The 17396-nt window shown below is 43.9% G+C and overlaps 2 protein-coding genes across 3 annotated transcripts; one reads left to right on the forward strand and one right to left on the reverse strand.

Annotated features, from left to right (window-relative positions):
* The first annotated feature begins 5098 nt into the window (after positions 1-5098).
* On the forward strand, positions 5099-10109 carry LOC119356981 (actin-related protein 8-like). The gene is made up of 12 exons (XM_037623965.1): positions 5099-5526; positions 5665-5759; positions 6182-6252; positions 6439-6506; positions 6809-6870; positions 7746-7843; positions 8239-8320; positions 8633-8775; positions 9064-9212; positions 9300-9433; positions 9542-9660; positions 9732-10109. The coding sequence occupies exons 1-12, from the start codon at positions 5168-5170 to the stop codon at positions 9825-9827; spliced, it is 1476 nt and encodes a 491-aa protein (XP_037479862.1). The 5' UTR covers positions 5099-5167; the 3' UTR covers positions 9828-10109.
* A 1067-nt stretch (positions 10110-11176) lies between these two features.
* Positions 11177-13855, reverse strand: LOC119356985 (ubiquitin-conjugating enzyme E2 28-like). 2 transcript variants are annotated; one of them, XM_037623969.1, is made up of 5 exons: positions 13733-13855; positions 13567-13647; positions 12132-12259; positions 11725-11829; positions 11177-11582 (listed from the first exon to the last, which is right to left on the reverse strand). In XM_037623969.1, the coding sequence occupies exons 2-5, from the start codon at positions 13634-13636 to the stop codon at positions 11439-11441; spliced, it is 447 nt and encodes a 148-aa protein (XP_037479866.1). In that variant the 5' UTR covers positions 13637-13647; positions 13733-13855; the 3' UTR covers positions 11177-11438. The 2 variants fall into 2 exon arrangements, with proteins under 2 accessions (XP_037479866.1, XP_037479865.1); XM_037623968.1 differs by having other exon boundaries at positions 13729-13847.
* Between the last annotated feature and the right edge of the window lie 3541 nt (positions 13856-17396).

Consider the following 17396-nt stretch of genomic DNA (forward strand, 5'->3'; position numbering starts at 1 on the left):
TTATGATCAGTCTTACAAACTCTGGTTGAGACAGTGCATCATGCATGGCGAACAACCAGTGTTTGGCGTTTGCATCCGCGTTCAAACTAATCTGTTCCACCAAATGTTCATCTGATAATGCCCAAATGCACCTCGACATGGTACAGTCCAACAGTGCATGCCTCCATGAGTCAGGGGTTCCACACAAAGCACATAGGGGAGATTGTGAGATGTGACGGTGGTGCAAAAGGTCGGCCGTAGGTACTGAGTGCTGGGCTAAACGCCATGCAAAAACTTTCTGCTTTGATGGAACCTTCGTAGGCCACAACGACGTCCACGCTTTTCCTTCCGACACCACTTCTGAGATCCCAGCATTTTCTTCTATCCAATTCTCCCGCTGATATTTGGTGTTCAACACCATGTGATAGGCTGATTTGACTGAGGACGTGCCCCGGCGGTCCCCACTCCAGGCCCAAAAATCCTCGATGTTACGCGTGCACAGTGGGATAGCTAGGATTGCATCTGCATCAAAGGATACAAAAATAGAGCGGATGAGATGCTTTCTCCAAGTAGCCGTGGTGACATCAATTAACTCAGCAACCCGAGTGGGAGGGTTTGCAACTAGCGAAGTGATGGGCCTCATCGGGCCTGTTCTGGGGATCCAGTTGGTCTCCCAGATGTCCGTCGTAACCCCATTGCCAATTCTACGAACCTTGCTTCAGAATATCCCGTCCAACGATGATAGCTCTCCAAATTTGTGATGGATGACTGCCCAACTCCGCATCGAGGATCGAACTATGGGGGTAGTAAACAGCTTTCAGCAGTCGCGCACTGAGAGAGGAGGGATCTTGCAACAGCCTCCATGATTGTCTGGCCAACAAAGCCAGATTAAAGATCTCCATATCTCGAAATCCCAAGCCTCCCAAGTGTTTAGGGTGCGTCAACACATCCCAAGAGACCCAGGCTGGTTTCCGCTTCCCTTGCTTACTCCCCCACTAAAACTGTCGTATGATCGAGGTTATGTTTTCACACAGTCCCCTCGATAGCCGGAAGCACGCCATTGAGTACACTGGTATAGATTGTGCCACGGACTTTATTAACACCTCCTTTCCTGCAGCTGATAATAGCTTCTGCATCCATCCTCTTATTTTTTCCCATATTCTGTCCCGTAGATATTTAAATTTTCCCATCTTCGATTGGCCAACATCCGTGGGCATACCCAAGTATCGATCACTTAGCGACTCATTATGAACATGCAGAATATTTTTAATACTATCCCTTCACTGTTGCGGGCACCCTTTGCTACAGAAGATAGATGACTTCTCATGATTGATCCTCTGACCTGATGCATTGCAATATTTCTCCAACATGTTTGAAACCGACATTGCCCCTCATTACTTGCCTTAAACAACAGCAGGCTATCGTCGGCGAAAAGGAGGTGATTCACAACCGGAGCTGTGGGAGCCACCTTGATACCCTCAACACTCGACGACTCAGAACTGGATTTTAACAGGCACGAAAGGCCCTCTGCTGCAATTAAGAAAAGATAAGGAGAAATGGGATCTCCCTGTCGGATACCTCTGGATGGTATAAACTGCTCAAGCTTCTCTCCATTGAACATGACTGAAAAAGACACGGACCGAACCATGCTCATAACTGTGTGAACCCATGGTTGTGCAAAACCCAATTTCTCCATCATGGCCTGCAGATAATCCCATTCAAGCCTGTCATAGGCTTTCATCATATCCAATTTTAGAGCACAGAAACTGTTGGACTTGGCCTTGCCCCGCTTCATGAAGTGTAGACACTCATAGGCACATATAATGTTATCTGTAATTAGCCTGCCGGGAACAAAAGCTGACTGCTCATGAGAGATAATATCAGGAAGGATTTGCTTGAGCCTATTTGCAATGACCTTAGATGCAATTTTATAAATAACATTACAGAGGCTAATAGGACGAAACTGTGCAAGTTGAGTTGGATTCAAAACCTTGGGAATAAGTACCAGAACCGTATCATTTACGCATGCAGCACTCTCCTCCCCTCTGACTATTCTGAGCACAACCTGGGTGACCTCTTCTCCGCAGATATCCCAATGGCGCTGATAGAAGTGAGCAGGGAAGCCATCAGGCCCCGGCGCCTTTGTCGGAAACATCTGAAATAGGGTTGTCTTCACCTCTTCATTGGTGTAGGGGGCTAACAGAAAATCGTTCATCTGTTGAGTTACTTTAGCATTTACTGTAGAGAGGACTTGATCCATCCCAGTTACACCTTCGGAAGCATAAAGGTTTTTATAGAAATCTGAAACCATAGTCCTCAAAACTCCTGGATCATCCATCATTATTCCAAGGGAGTCAACAAGTGCTTTGATCATATTTCTCTTGCGTCTCTGGCTCGCGCGTAGGTGGAAGAAGCGAGTATTCCTGTCACCCGCCAACAACCAGTCAAGTCTGGACCTCTGCCGCCACATTAGTTCCTCTCTGTGATAGAGCTCTATCAATTTCTCATTAATTTTTAACTCGATATGAGTTGGTCCCACCCTCGCTGGGTCGTTCCTGAGGCGTTCAAGCTCAGTCTTGAGACCTTTTACTTCCTTTCGAACCGATCCGAAAGTATTCTTATTCCATCGTCCCAAGTCAGCCGCAACTAGACCCAACTTAACATAGAGTTCCTCCATTCTAGCTGTCGCACCGCCCGGTGTCCAACTTTGCATCAGGTTATCGCTCCAATTTTCGTGCGTCTCCCACATTACCTCGTACTTGAAATCTCGTGGTGCCTGTCTGACCAGCGTGTCATGCATATTCAGGAGGATCGGACAATGGTCAGAGTTGGCAGTCATTAAGTGTTTCAAGCTAGCTGTCGGAAACCTCTCACTCCATTCAGCCGTTGCAAGGGCTCGATCTAGCCGCACCCTAGTATAGCTGCCCCCAGAAACTTTTTTCTCATAAGTCCAAAAATGACCCTGATAGCCAATGTCCATGAACATGCAGACGTCCACGCCGTCTCGAAAACCCTGAATCTGAGCGTTACTCCGTTCTCATGTACCTTCATGCTCTTCCGGACGTAGCACTTCATTAAAATCACCAATGCAAACCCAAGGTAAATCATTCAAAGTACTAATTCCCTTCAAAACATCCCACGTTTGGTGCCGCATGTGGGTTTGGGCCTCCCCATATACTAGTGTCATCCTCCAAGGATCTGTGTCATCCTCTCGAACAGAGCAATTGATGTGATACGGAGAATAGCCCAAAATCTCAACATTTATTGAATTATTTCAGAAAATCCCTAAACCTCCACTTCTACCTTGACTACTTACAGCATAGCCATTATCATAACCAAGAGTTGTAGCTAGCATCTCTACCCTTACTCTATCAATTTGTGTCTCTATAATACAAACAAGGGTAGGGGCAAAAATCTTCGTGAAGTCACGAAGCTCGCGAACTGTCGCAGCGTTGCCCGCGCCACAACAGTTCCAACTGAGGACACTCATTGATCCCGGCGGCGCCCCTCATCGGAGCCCGCCAAAATGTTTCTTGCTGCCAGAGTGCCTAATTTTCCATCCTCACCAGTCTTGTTTCTCTTGGTCTTTCTCTTCGGCGGAGGGCTGATGGGAGTATGGCTCGGTTGAGCAACAACAAGCTCCATCCCAGTCACCGTGGGGGTGGTAATCTGCTCCATCGTTTTTCCGCTCGACTGATCAACATTGTTCACAAAAACTGGGTTCGTTCTTTTCCTGCTCGGATCAAACATGTCCACATCTGTCTTGCCCGATGGTTCCTCCCTTGGTGCATGAGTACTTGCTGAGTCATTCGCTGGTTGCCCCCTTGACCTGCCTCCAGATCGGCCTCCCCTGCGGCCACCACGGCGTCCACTGCCATCCCCAGGTCCCCTTCTGTCGCGCATATACCAGTCAGCTCTGAGTTCTTTAAACACTAGCGCAGAGGGATGATGAACCCCATTGCCATGCTCCTTGTAAAGATGACCCAACATCCCACAAACGGCACACTAGTCGGGGAGTTTTTCATATTTGACCTTGTAGATTTGTCTCTTGCCATCTCTTATCATGGACACAGCGTTCCTCAGTGGTTTGTGGACATTGATGCGTATCCAAACACGAAAAAAATTGCCTGTGAAGTCATGGGATTGGGCTTCCACAAACAGAACTTCACTCACGTTGGCAGCAAGAGGTTGGACTAGGTGAGCATACAGATCTGGCACATCATGGATTTGAATCCATATATCAATTGTTTCCAGTTTGACCGTTGAGGGTTTTGAGATCCCATCATATGGTGCAAGAAGCACCGCATCCCCCCTGAAGTTCCAAGGCCCTTCCTGCATGACTCGTTCCCAATCTCCCAAGCATGAAAACTGGACAGAGTACAAGTTATCCTCGAGGGGTTTGAATTTTGCTTCCTGCGCTATGTTCCAGGCCGAGCGCATATTCCTGTAGAACCACGTCTGACTATAGTTCTTGTTGGTGTTCACCTTGATCAATGCGACCCACCGTGGCAGATCCGGCGGAGCATGTTTTTCCTCAAAGACAACATCATCCAGATCCTCCTCCCGCAGGCCAAGCTCCATCATCATCTTCTCTACATCACTGAGACCGGAGGAGCCCGAGGCTCCATCGTCAACCATATCAAAACACTCACCCGATAGCAGCAGTAGATCGGGTTTTTTGGGAACCCTAGTCTCCGCCGCGTCCCGATCCTGGCCAGGAGGATGCAAGATGCCCCTGGATCGATCCCAGCCGGAAAGCGGGGCGTGGGCCGGCGGTAGGGGAGAGAAAACTCGACGGCGGCGACCAATCGCCCCGGAAGAACGAGAGGAAACCCTAACTAGAGGGAAAATTAGCTGCTTTTCGTGTGATCCTCCTGGACGCCCCAATCGGACGGATGCTGGCCTTCGATTAGACGCATGCGGCGGAAACGATGAGAAGGACAGACAGTCGAGCGAGTGCACACAGTGGGGTAGTTGGCCGAGAACAGTGTGCGGGGGAGCCGCGCGGCCCACTCGCAGTCACACGACGGACCAACCCACCTCAACCCGGTCCACGCCCCCAAATTTCTGGTGGCTTCCGTGCCTCTGGATCCCCTCCCATCCCATCCCACTCCTCCCCCGCGCTCCTCCTCCCCGTCCGGCGCATGTAAGCTCCTCCTCCCCGTCCGCCCCGCCCGTCCGAGCGGCCATGGCGTCCACGCTGCTGCGCAAGGTGTGGGGCACCGTGCTGGCCCGCGCGGTGCCGCGCGACCCGGACGCCTCCGCCTCCTCCTCCTCCCCGCGCCGCCGCGGCGCCCCGGCGGCGGCGGCGGCGGAGTACGGCTCCCTGGGCGCGCTCGACGCGGTGCCGATCGACGTGCTGGCGCAGATCCTGCGCCTGCTGGGCCCCGCCGACGCCGCGCGCTCCGCCGCCGTGTGCCGCACCTGGCGCCTCCTCGCCTCCGACAACGCGCTCTGGGCCTTCTTCCTCAGCCTCGGCCCCGACCCCTGGGACCTCGTCGTCTTCGCCGAGACCCACCTCGCCGCCGGCTCCGCCGAGCCCCGCAGGTTGCCCCCCTTCCCCCCTCCTCCTCCTCCTCCTGGCTGGCTCCTCACGCGGCCCGGGCCTTTCCGTTTTGGCGTCCCCGCCTCGTTCGCCTCCTAAGTCCTAACTAACAGCACTGTGCCGTGCCACTGCGTACGCAGCGTCTACTTCGGCACTGTTCGCGTCCCGCCGCAGCTCTCCTTCAAGCGCATCTACGGACAGCGAGCGCTCGTTCCAGGCTCTATCATAGTCGATGGTAAGTAACAGCCAGCATCTCCCTTTCATGCGCTTAATCATCACTAGTTATCCAGCGATTGTATAATATATATGCATTGATTGCTTCATTAAGGGATTGTACACCCAACAAATTCCCCCATTTGGACAACTCTAATGATCTTACCTTCAGTCAGTCACTACACATTTTTTTCCCCAAGCGGCCATGCGTCAGACTCTGGATTCCACTGTTAACGGTAACAGAACATAACGTGATTAGTTATCTTCAGTAATCATTAGGTCGTTATGGTAGGCTGATTGTATCTGGCCCTTTGCTTTGTGCGACGCGATAGTCATTTTTGGAGGGAAATCGGCAGTGTTTTTATTGACCCCTGTTGTTTTGATTTTATGGCCTCCTTTAAAATGGTGTGCATTCCCTGTTGTTTGTTTTCTTAAATTATATAGGTGGATCAGGCTATTGCAAGTATGGCTGGAGCAAGTATGCTGCTCCTTCTGGGCGTTGTGCAACTTTTCTGGTAAGCTGTGGTGATCAGTAAAATATGAAATCTACCAAGCCATTGCGTGTCAATCATTTATCATGACAAAAAAAATTCTTTGTGGAACACTCTGACCAATGTTGATTTGACAACTTCACGGTGATAATAAGATGATTGAATTGATGATATCATTTATGTCCTAATTTTGCTGGGATCATCATGCAGGAATTTGGTAACATCGAGTCCCCTATGTATGCAAGACTTCGTCATTTTTTCTCAACAATCTATAACAGGTCTGTAAGATCTTTGAAGTTCCACTGCAATATCTTTATCTTGTATATAAAAAAGTCCCTTTACCTTTTTTGCTCAACATTTTCCGTTGATGATTTGAGTTCTCACTGGGTGAATTCACTTGAAACACACACACACACACACACACACACACAACTTATATTGTTAAAACTTTCGTTGACTAGGTTTGGTCTTCTATCAAATTGGCTGCACCATCTCTTGCTTGATCACGACACACAAGCAATCAATATACATATCCAGATATTCTTGCCATAAACTCTATCTATTCTTGACTTTTTTATAGGATGCATGTAAAGCCTTCTGCTCGACCAATTGTTGTTGCCCTTCCCCTCTGCCACTCCGATGGTTAGTATTTTTAGGTGATACAATTTTCTACTTTATCATTCTCTATTCTGTCTTACATTGTTTACCTTCATCACTATTTCTATATGGCGGCCCTGTTATATGGTTACATTTTTTTGCCCATCAATTTTTTTCAAAATCAGGGGCCATCCCTCGGTTTCATTTCAATTAAGAAAAGAAACCACGAACGAGTTCTTACACCGACAGACAGCAAAAACTAAAGGAGTGTCTACCAGCCTGCCGCTAGAGCACAGCATAAAGCAAACCAACGAAACCAACAAAATATGAGTTCAAAAGACCCCAAACAGACATGCAGGCTAGGGGGTGTCACAAATAGTAACTAGAGAACAGCACATGGATGGAGTCTTCTTCGTCGGGGTGCTGCTTCTGATATTCCACGGTGCTCTTTCCACCATGTGCAGCATTCCCCACCGCCTCCTTCAAGGATACAGAGCCAACCCACCTTTTGCAGTGTATCAGTCTGGTTCCAGTGCAAAAGGTGCTATCAGACGACAGATGCATCCACGGCGAGGTCTAAAATTCCATCAGGAGCCCTCCCTGTAAATCCTGGAACGGTTTTGTTTGATCTCTCAAATAACGAGAGACCAGTCCTAGCACCTGTTTCATAGTGATCCAGGAGCACCTACTAAAAATAATGGAGTTCCTAAAATTCCACAGCCCCCACAGGACAGCAGAAGAGACTACATTAAGATGAAGATATTTTTTGCTACAGAGCCAGAGTTTTGCAACTGACTCAAAGTTAACAATAGAAACTTGAAACAATTTTTCAACATCTGCCCATCAATTTGTCACTATGGTTGATGAACAATTTCAAACTTCTTTGTCTGACCGTATGTTTCTAACTCAACTTGGCGCAGATACCGAGGCTGCTAGGGCCTCAAGAAAGCAATACAAGGAGACATTGTACTCGGTTTTGTTCGACATGAATGTTCCTGCAGTTTGTGCTGTTGATCAAGTAAGCATTTTTATGTTCCCTTGGTGATTTTGTTCGCCCTTACATTTATCACCTCTTGATGTACTTTTTGGTTCAACCTTGTGTACCACTGTCCCTTTGATTATTATTTTTTGTCATAATGAGATTTGAGACACTATTTTTTTTATTTATCTTGGTAAAGTATAAGATTCGCATATTATATTGTGTCAGAATCATGAGTCGCGGTTCAAGCTGGACACCTGGAACTTCTCAATTAAGAATTTTCTGTAATACATTTTCTATATTTTGTCGTCAAATTTAAATCGAACCTCGATGTAGTTGTAGTCTTGTAGAAGCCACCTTTCTGTTTACTTTATTCATTAACTTTACCTGCTGAAGAAAATATTTTGGGAGATTGTTGACATGTGTTTTTGCAGGCACTCCTAGCTTTGTATGCTGCTAGACGAACCTCTGGTATTGTTGTCAACATTGGATTCAATGTCACATCCGTTGTTCCCAGTAAGTTCTGGTGTAAGGTTCGACTCAGTCGACCATCTTACTGTTTTCTTCAGTATCTGATGTATCTTCTCTTAAGATCAGTAAACATGGCCGATATTCCAAGCCTTTAGGCCTACCACAATTTTATTACATTGAATATCAACTTAATGCAAAGAACTTGCTTGAGTATTGATAAGACTATGTGTGGGCTGTAGACTGATAATTATTCATGGTCAGGCTTTGTCCCAAAATGTTTATAACACATGGAAGTGCATCTAGATCAAGTGGTAAAAATACCCATTTGTTTTATCTTATGTATTTTCCTTGCAACAGTCTTTCAAGGTAGGGTGATGCGTGAGATAGGCATTGAAACTGTGGGGCAAGGTGCTCTGAAACTTACTGGATTTCTAAAGGAGCTATTGCAGCGAAGGAATATTTCTTTTGAATCACTGTACACTGTTCGAACAATCAAGGAGGTAGGGTTTTTGTTTATTATCCCAATATAGCTAATGTAATTTGCTGTAGCTTGCGTTCTCCACATAAATATCACCTAGTGGCCAGTTGTGCTTGTAACTGATTAGTTGGGGGCTACAAACCAACTAATTGTGCTTGAAACCTATATTATTAGTTGAGGACAACATAGTAACAAACTATTTGTGCTTGGAGCCATTAGTTGGGCAACCTATTTTGATTATGTACATGACAGAAATGGAGATGATAGCTAACACATGATTCTACCTCCCTTTCCTCTTCTATCTGTAAAGAAAATTTGCTACGTCGCGGCTGATTATGAAGCAGAACTATGTAAGAACACACAAGCTTCCTGTGAGGTGGATGGTGAAGGGTGGTTCACTCTATCAGAAGAAAGATTCAAGATGGCAGAAATCCTTTTCCAGCCCCAGATTGGAGGAGTGTATGTTATCTTCTCTGTTGCGTAACCTTGCTTGTCCTTTTCCTTTTAATACATTTTGCTTATGCTTGCTCGATGTTTGTGTTGCAGTCGTGCTATGGCTTTGCACAAAGCAGTATCTCTATGTATGGATCACTGCTACAATTATGAGGTGCTCCGTGACCACAGCTGGTTCAAGACGGTGGTTTTAACTGGTGGATCGTCGTGCTTACCTGGTTTGCCAGGTATGCTTGCCTAATGCATTTTAATACTGAACAGCTGATTGGAAGTTAATGCATAACACAACAAATCTAGAACACTGGTGGATAAGGCTGTATTTTCATTGTGAACAGAGAGGCTCGAGAAAGAGCTCCACAAACTTCTTCCTCCATACATCTCAGAAGGAATAAGGGTTCTGCCTCCTCCATTTGGCACAGACACCGCCTGGTTCGGTGCAAAGATGATCGGCACTGTAAGGACAGCGTCGATTCTGGTGATCAGTTTATCGCACTTTTATCTTCACTAATGACTGCCCTAATTCAGGTGAGCACTTTCTCGGACGCATGGTGCATAAACAAGAAGCAGTTCCGCCAGAAGTCACGCCACAGTGGTTCGTCTTTAGTGAATGCATGGCGATAGATCCTAACGGCCGCAGCTATAACTGGCAAAGCCAGGGAAAGAGCCATGAGGTTGTTATCCTCTAAAATATGCTACAGATCTATACAGCATCAGTCCAAGGTGTACATAACAGAGATAGATTATTGCGAGTAAGTAAAAATGATAGATTGTTATTGGTTATGGGATGCTGTATAGCACAAGTGAATGCATCACGCTGTGCGCATTTAGTATGATTCTCTATCATTTATGTACCCGTACATTATTGTTTTGCAGATGAAATAATACCGTCTATTTATCTTGAACTGGATCACCCTCTAATTTATCGTTGCCCTTCCAATTCTCTTTGTTTTTTGAAGTTAAATTTGGCTTTTACTCCTTCCGTTGCAAATTATTTGAAGTTCTAGCTTTATCTAAGTCAAATTTCTCTATATTTGGCCAAGTTTGTTGAGAAATATGTTACTGATGTCTACAGCATCAAATATATGTTTGTATGACTATGGTGCATCTAGTCAAAACTAATTTGTGTTGTAGATGTTGATAAATTTTTATATATAGTCAAACTTTAAACTTGACTTGGCACAAACCTAGGATTTCAATCTGCAATCACTTCAATTCTGCTGTTGAAGCACGGATCAAGCCTCCTTGAATTGCCACAATAAGAGACCATCGTGTATGATGGAGATTCACCCAATTCTGCTGTTGAAGAACGAATCAAGCCTCATTGAATTGCCACAATCGTGTATGATTGAGATTCGCCGCTAAGCACATTGGCGAGGGGACTGCCTGATCTAGATAGGTAGCATCACAAGACCAAAAGGACCTTCGCGAGGCTCGAAAGAAATCGTTGGAGTCAGGCCGATGGGGAAAAAAAACTATGTTCCATGAAGAAACACCTCCGCACCAATCAAGATCCTTCTGGAGGGTGGCGACTGGGTTTATTCTACTCCCTCCGTTCCAAAATATAAGTTGTTGGCGGAGTGTGAACTGAACTCCCCCAAATTTGTTTACAAGTACACAAATTTGGTGAAATTCTAAGTACACAAATTTGTTTATACAAGGTAAAAAAACAAAAATCAACATTGAATAGTGCCCAATGTCACTATTCATAGATGATTTTCTTATAGCTCTTAAATGGTTCATTTTTTTTTGAACTTGGAATATCACATTTTCGTATGGAATTCCAAAGAAAAGTTTGCATTGCTCTGTTTCTATGACATAATCATTCAGAAAAAATACAGACCCAACAGTCATGGATTTTAGGCACCTGGATTTTCTTAGGAATTTTAGGTTCTTTGCTTCGACATTTTCAACTTCAAAATAGTTGGGGGCTCTCAAACCCACAATTCCTTCCCAGCCAGAAAACCCAATCAAAGCATGCAATGGATAGCCACACATATCATAGATACGACAGAGATTTAACTTAATGGATAACGAAACGTCAGGTAGAACAGACTACCCAGACCCAACGGACTTGACATGGCAAGAGTACATTCATACGAGTTCAACAGGGGCACGACGGCCTCAAAAGTCCATTCACTTCGTCGCAGGGTGGGGTGATACTTTGGTTGGTTATTTAGGTGATAACGGTTCTGGGCTCGGCGCATCCATGGTCACCAGCTGGCCGTCCAGGCTCTAGCCCATGGCGTACTTCTGTGTCCAGGAGCGTGCCGTGGACTCATACTTGGCCCGATCAGTCTTGTACATGTGAGCGATCTCAGGCACCAGGGGATCATCAGGGTTGGGGTCCGTCAGCAACGAACAGATTGACAGGAGGACCTGTTAATAGAGACGGGTAAATGTTAGAGAAACATAGCTTAAGGATTTTTGTGAGATGGAAGTAGCTCAAGGAACCAAGCTCATATCAGCAACAAGATTTAAGCAAAAATGGAACAACCAAGCTAGGAATGCATATCTTTACCTTTGATATGGTCAAAGCCGGGCTCCACTGTTCCTTGAGAATGTCAAGGCAAATGCTGCCGTTGCTGTTGATGTTTGGGTGGAACACCTTGGTGCGGAAAGAGACCTGAAATATGTTCATGTCTGGATGTCAGAAAAAAAAATAGATAAGATAGCAAGCAGCAGCAAACTACTCCGTCCGTTCCTAAATACTCCACTATGGACTACATACAGATGTATAGACATATTTTAGAGTGTAGATTCACTCATTTTGCTTCGCATGTACTAGTCCCTTATTGGAATCTCTAAAAATACTTATATTTAGGAACAGAGGGAGTGGTTGTTTGAGGACCCCCAAGACATTTGTGTAACAGCAATTCCAATATGAACTCTTTTTTACAAAGGTTAGCTCGGTACACCGGAAATTACCTTCGGGGGCTTGAAGGGGTAATCCGGTGGGAAATGAATGTTCACCAAAAATAGACCACCGGTGAACGGACTGTCAGAGGGTCCCATGATAGTTGCCTGCCAGTGGAACATGTCCTCACCTACAGGACCTGCCAAATCGAAGTAAAGTAATACAGTCAGACAAACATTTGTATCAAGCCAGTCAAGTATGAGTAATAAACAAGTCATATTTGCCGCGAGATCAAGTGCCTGCCAGCTTTAGTTATGTGTGAACAAGTTCAGAATTAGACATGAAATTATGTTATCGAGGGTTATCCATCATATACACGTCCAGTAGTGATTAGAATAATTCAAAGTTGATTGCTCATTATCAATAGGTTAGTAGAACCAACTGTTGTATTAAATAACATCAAGTCACCCAGGACGCTAGGACATCCACTGTAGCCAGGTATCTCCACTAAAACACAGAACATCAGGTTTACACACATTATGAATGCTAAAGTTGCTTCAGTAATTATATTTATAACTGTATGCATTGATAGACCACTTAAACATAGGCCACTCTTGATGATTCCCTCTATTGGTTAGGATGGTACTGTTCATGTTTCTCAAATCAGATTTACACAAACATTAACAATGCTAAAGTTGCTTCAGTAATTACATTTCTACCAGTATGCATTGATAGACCAAGGAAAATAGGTGATCATTGCAACCTACTAAAACATAGGCCACTCTTGACAATTCACTCTATTCATCATGCTAGTACTCTTTATGCTTCTTAAATAAAGTTTAAACAACATCACCAAAGCTAAAGTTGCTTCAGAATTATATTTCTTCCAGTATGCATTGATAGACCAATGAAGAAAGGTGACCATTCCTACTAAAACATAGGCATAATTCTCCCTATTGATTTGGTTGGCACTGTTTATGTTTCTTAAATAGTCTAGTCCATGCCTAACAGATAAGGTTGGTACTGCATGTTTAATAAGAGTCCTAGTCCATGCCTAACTGTCCATATAAACTGCAAGTCCTCGGCAATTTTAATTTCTTTTGGTTAATGACAGTTAAGATAGCATATAGTGCTACTGGGTGGTGCATGTTCCACCCATGTGGTACTGACCTAATGAGCTGTTCACTGTAAACTGTAATAAGGTTGGCATACCTTAACCTAACAAAACAAAATCCAAGGGTTTTTTCAGACCTGCTCAGAAGATACATCACACACATGGCATGAGTCAATCATATTAATAGGCCATGTACAGTTCATAAGTAGAGTACTCTCCACCAATCAATCAGCAAACCCTAAAGCACTGCGCGAGCAGAGCTAAACAATCGACAACGTAACCCTCATGACCAGTAACTAACAACCAGACCACGCAAACGGCGCGCTCATCCTGACGCAATTCAACTCGGGGCGAGATCTAGACGGAATCGGAAGGGGCGGAGGGGAAATCACCTGCGCTGCATGAGGTGGGAGGGTCCTTCTGCAGGTCCTTGAGCTCCTTGAGGATCCTCTTGGACGCCATCGGATCAAACCCTAATCACGGAAATCCTGCACAGATCAGGCCCTAGAAAACAGATCGGGCAGAGGGAGGGGGTGCGGCGGCGTCGCGCGTACCGACCGGCGGGGTGCGCGGGGGCGACGGGGCCGGCGGTGCTGTGGCGGCGGGCGGCGGCCGCCTCTCCCCTCTGCGGCGGCGGACGGCGGTTGGGGACCACGGGGCAGGAGGGGGCGAGAAGGAGTCGGAGGATTTGGGTGTGGGCAGGCCCGGGGCGCTTTATATAGGGCGGAGGGGACGCCCGCGCCGTCCGATCGGGGATCGACGGCCGCCCGCGGCTCGCGTGATGCTTACGCTGGACGCGCACAGATTCGCCCCCCTTTCGGTGCTTTTCGGGTGGGGAGGGAAATAAGCATGTTTTTTGGGAAATTTCGCAAACAAGACGCCATTAGCCCTCAGCCGGTGACGATGACAGATGGGGCCCGTCCCAACTCTAGGGTATTTGGAGGTAGTGATTGCCTAGATGAAGAGTAACATTTTTTTTTCTCTCTATTTACTTATATAGTACTCCTTCCGTTTCTAAATATAAGCCTTTTTAGATATTACAATGCGGACTACATACAGATGTATGTAGACATACTTTAGAGTGTAGATTCACTATTTTTTTTGTATGTAGTCTGTATTGGAATCTCTAGAAAGACTTGTATTTAGGAACGAAGAGAGTACTTAAAAAAAGGTGTTCTTTTTCAGAGTGATTCGTCCAACCTTACATACGTTTTTCCTCCCTCTTTTCATTTTTGATTTTCCTCTGTCTTTGGGGTTTTTTCACCGATTTCCCATGAAAACCGTCTTAACTATCCCATCTTTTATTGAGTTGACAGATAAAATTATGTTGTCTTTCATAAACCAATAAAAATGGTAAAAATATGATTTTTTTATTTAGGTAGTCATTGGTAGGGCTTTATAAACATTTGTTTACAACTCATGAGGGTTTAAGTAATAGACTTGGCACCGATGCACGCATTTTTCTGAATTATTTTAAACATTTCGGCAATGTTTGTTTGGCTAGAGGAGATGTTCTTTTTTTTTGTGGGGAGGCTAGAGGAGACGTTCCCCGTAACTACGAGAAGTTTATGGTGACTTTGTTAATCTTAATATGTTGCGTCACCTCGGTATCTTTGGGTGAGTATATGCATGCGTATGAGAGCATCTGCGATTATATTGTATTCCAAAATAATATGGGTAGGTAAATCATGGACTAACATACTAGAATATTTATAGCATGTGACAACGCATGGGTAATTATCCTTGTCATTTAAAAAATAGTGCTCCTATTTTATTCATCATTTTATTTCAAAATCATCTTAACTATTCCATCTTTTATCGTCTTATAAAATAAAATTGTGTTTTGCTCCCTCCGTTTCTAAATATTTGTCTTTTTAAAGATTTCAAATGGACTACCACATACGGATGTATATAGACATATTTTAGAGTGTAGATTCACTCATTTTGCTCTGTATGTAGTCACTTGTTGAAATATCTAGAAAGATAAATATTTAGGAACGAAGGGAGTATTTGATAAGTCAATAAGTTCTTACCATATACTCTATTCATTCGGAAATACTTGTCGGGGTAATGGATGGATGTATCTAGACGTATTTTAGTTTTAAGTATATCTATTTTTATCTATTTCTTCGACAAGTATTTTTGGCCGGAAGATGCAATTGTTTTTTATTTAGGTAGATAAATCACGGGCGGAAATTTATAAATATTTATTTGTATAATCACATTAGGGAAAGTAAAAACACGAGCTAACGTATTAAATATTTATAACAATGTGGCAATGCACGGATAATTGTCTAGTGAAGGAATGAAGAAAAGGAAGGGGACGAGAGACCATGCTTGATGAATATCCTTTTTTGTGCGGAAAAGAGACTTTCCATTCATCAACTAGAGGCTGTTACGTATAAGGGAGAATCTCATCCGGTGCATGGTGTACCCAAATAGCTGCACGAGTCGTTATACCCGTCTGAACAAGCTTATGGATGACAGTGTTGCTACTAGAATTTTCTGTGATCCCTCTCAAATTCTGACTTGGTTACCAAAAATTTCGAGTTAGGCCTAACAAACTAGAAAGGAAACAGTACATGTTTATATTTTGTACACAATTATGCTAAAAGAAGATACTTATGATGTTTACAATTTCCAAAGAGGAAAATTCAACAAGTTCTGTGGATACATAATGGTAGTTTGTTAGTAAAACCACGGATAGAAAACGTGATATACTCCCTTCTTTCCTGTTTTTATTGGGCTCATCTCATTCTCTTAGCTTTTTCATATTATAAGTCTTATTTTCACTTCTTTTCACCATGTGTTCACATTTCAAGGTGCAGTAAATTGATGCACACAAGAATTAAAAGAAACCAACCAATGCATGTAACAATTCTACTCATTTAGTGGTCATCCATGCATACACTGCAATTAATGCAGATTAAAGTTTGAGTAATTTTAAAACTACGAGATATATTCCTCCACTCACCATCTATCTTGGTTGATGAGATTTCAGATTTAAACCCTATAAAGCGAAAAGGAGGGAGTATCTTCATTGACAAGACAAGGAAAAGTCAATTTGATAGCACGTGGTAGACAACATTTGGTAGTTCATGGCTGTATATACACCATATATGAGATTTTTTTTCAATAACTACAAAAAAGTAAAAAAAAAGTTTAGATTTTTTTGGAACAAATTGGATTTTTTGTGCACTAGTATATAGATTTTGCCAAGCAAAAACCAAGCGTTGACTTTAGGGCAGAAAAACAAAAATTATTTGCTATTATAGGTCACTATTCACACTATTTTGGCTGAAAATTTTGTTTTTTTAAGAAGTCAACGAGGGTTTTTCATTTTGTGGAATTCTTCTTACAAGTACAACGGAAGGTCAACTTTATTTCAAAAATATTTTCAGATTTTTTTATTTAATTACTATCTTTTTCATATAGGGTGTATATACACCGATAGACCAAAAGTTCCCCTTCGATCTACAACCACAGTTACCTAATATGCAGCCTATACGTCCGCGGACAATGACTGGGCAAGCATCCAAAGTCAGCGTCCACAACCGGATCCATCAAACCAAATCCTCAAATTCATACTTTAAATAATCTACATATAAGTTTTATCAAAAGTCAGAGTGTCTCTACTTTGATCAAACATATAGAAAAAGGACTGTACTAACGACCAGACAACTGGTCGTTAGCTACAGATCCGCACGATCCCCTCGACGGGGGAAACAACGCTCCACCGCTATTCCCGTGCTTCTCCTGATCGATTTATTGCACCATAATTAAAAACGCGGAAAAAATTACCTACACAGGATTCGAACCTGCGTCGAGGTGGAAAGGATAGGCCCAAGTACAAAGCCCAACAACCATCACGCCAACCTAGTTTGTTGTTCATTAGTTCAACAACGAAATTGTTTTAAACTCTTTGTTACTACTGTCATAAGAAAATAGGAAAGCTATTTTTCTGGAAAAATTCCACTTCATCTATGAAAATTACCGAGGGTATATTTCATGATGTCCCTCCCTCCCCCACCCCGGTCCCCAAAGTTATCAGGATCAGGGTATACAAGTTATCAGGTCTGCGAGGCGTGAGTTACCGTGTTATTAACATGAAAGTTATTGTGGGTATATTTAATCAACCCCCTCGCTAAAGTTACCAGGACCGGGGTAAATAAGTTATCATGTCTGCAAACATGTGGGTTACCATGCTATTCACACAAATGTT

This window comes from Triticum dicoccoides, chromosome 2A, assembly GCF_002162155.2.
Source record: "Triticum dicoccoides isolate Atlit2015 ecotype Zavitan chromosome 2A, WEW_v2.0, whole genome shotgun sequence".
In the NCBI taxonomy this organism is placed as follows: Eukaryota; Viridiplantae; Streptophyta; class Magnoliopsida; order Poales; family Poaceae; genus Triticum; species Triticum dicoccoides.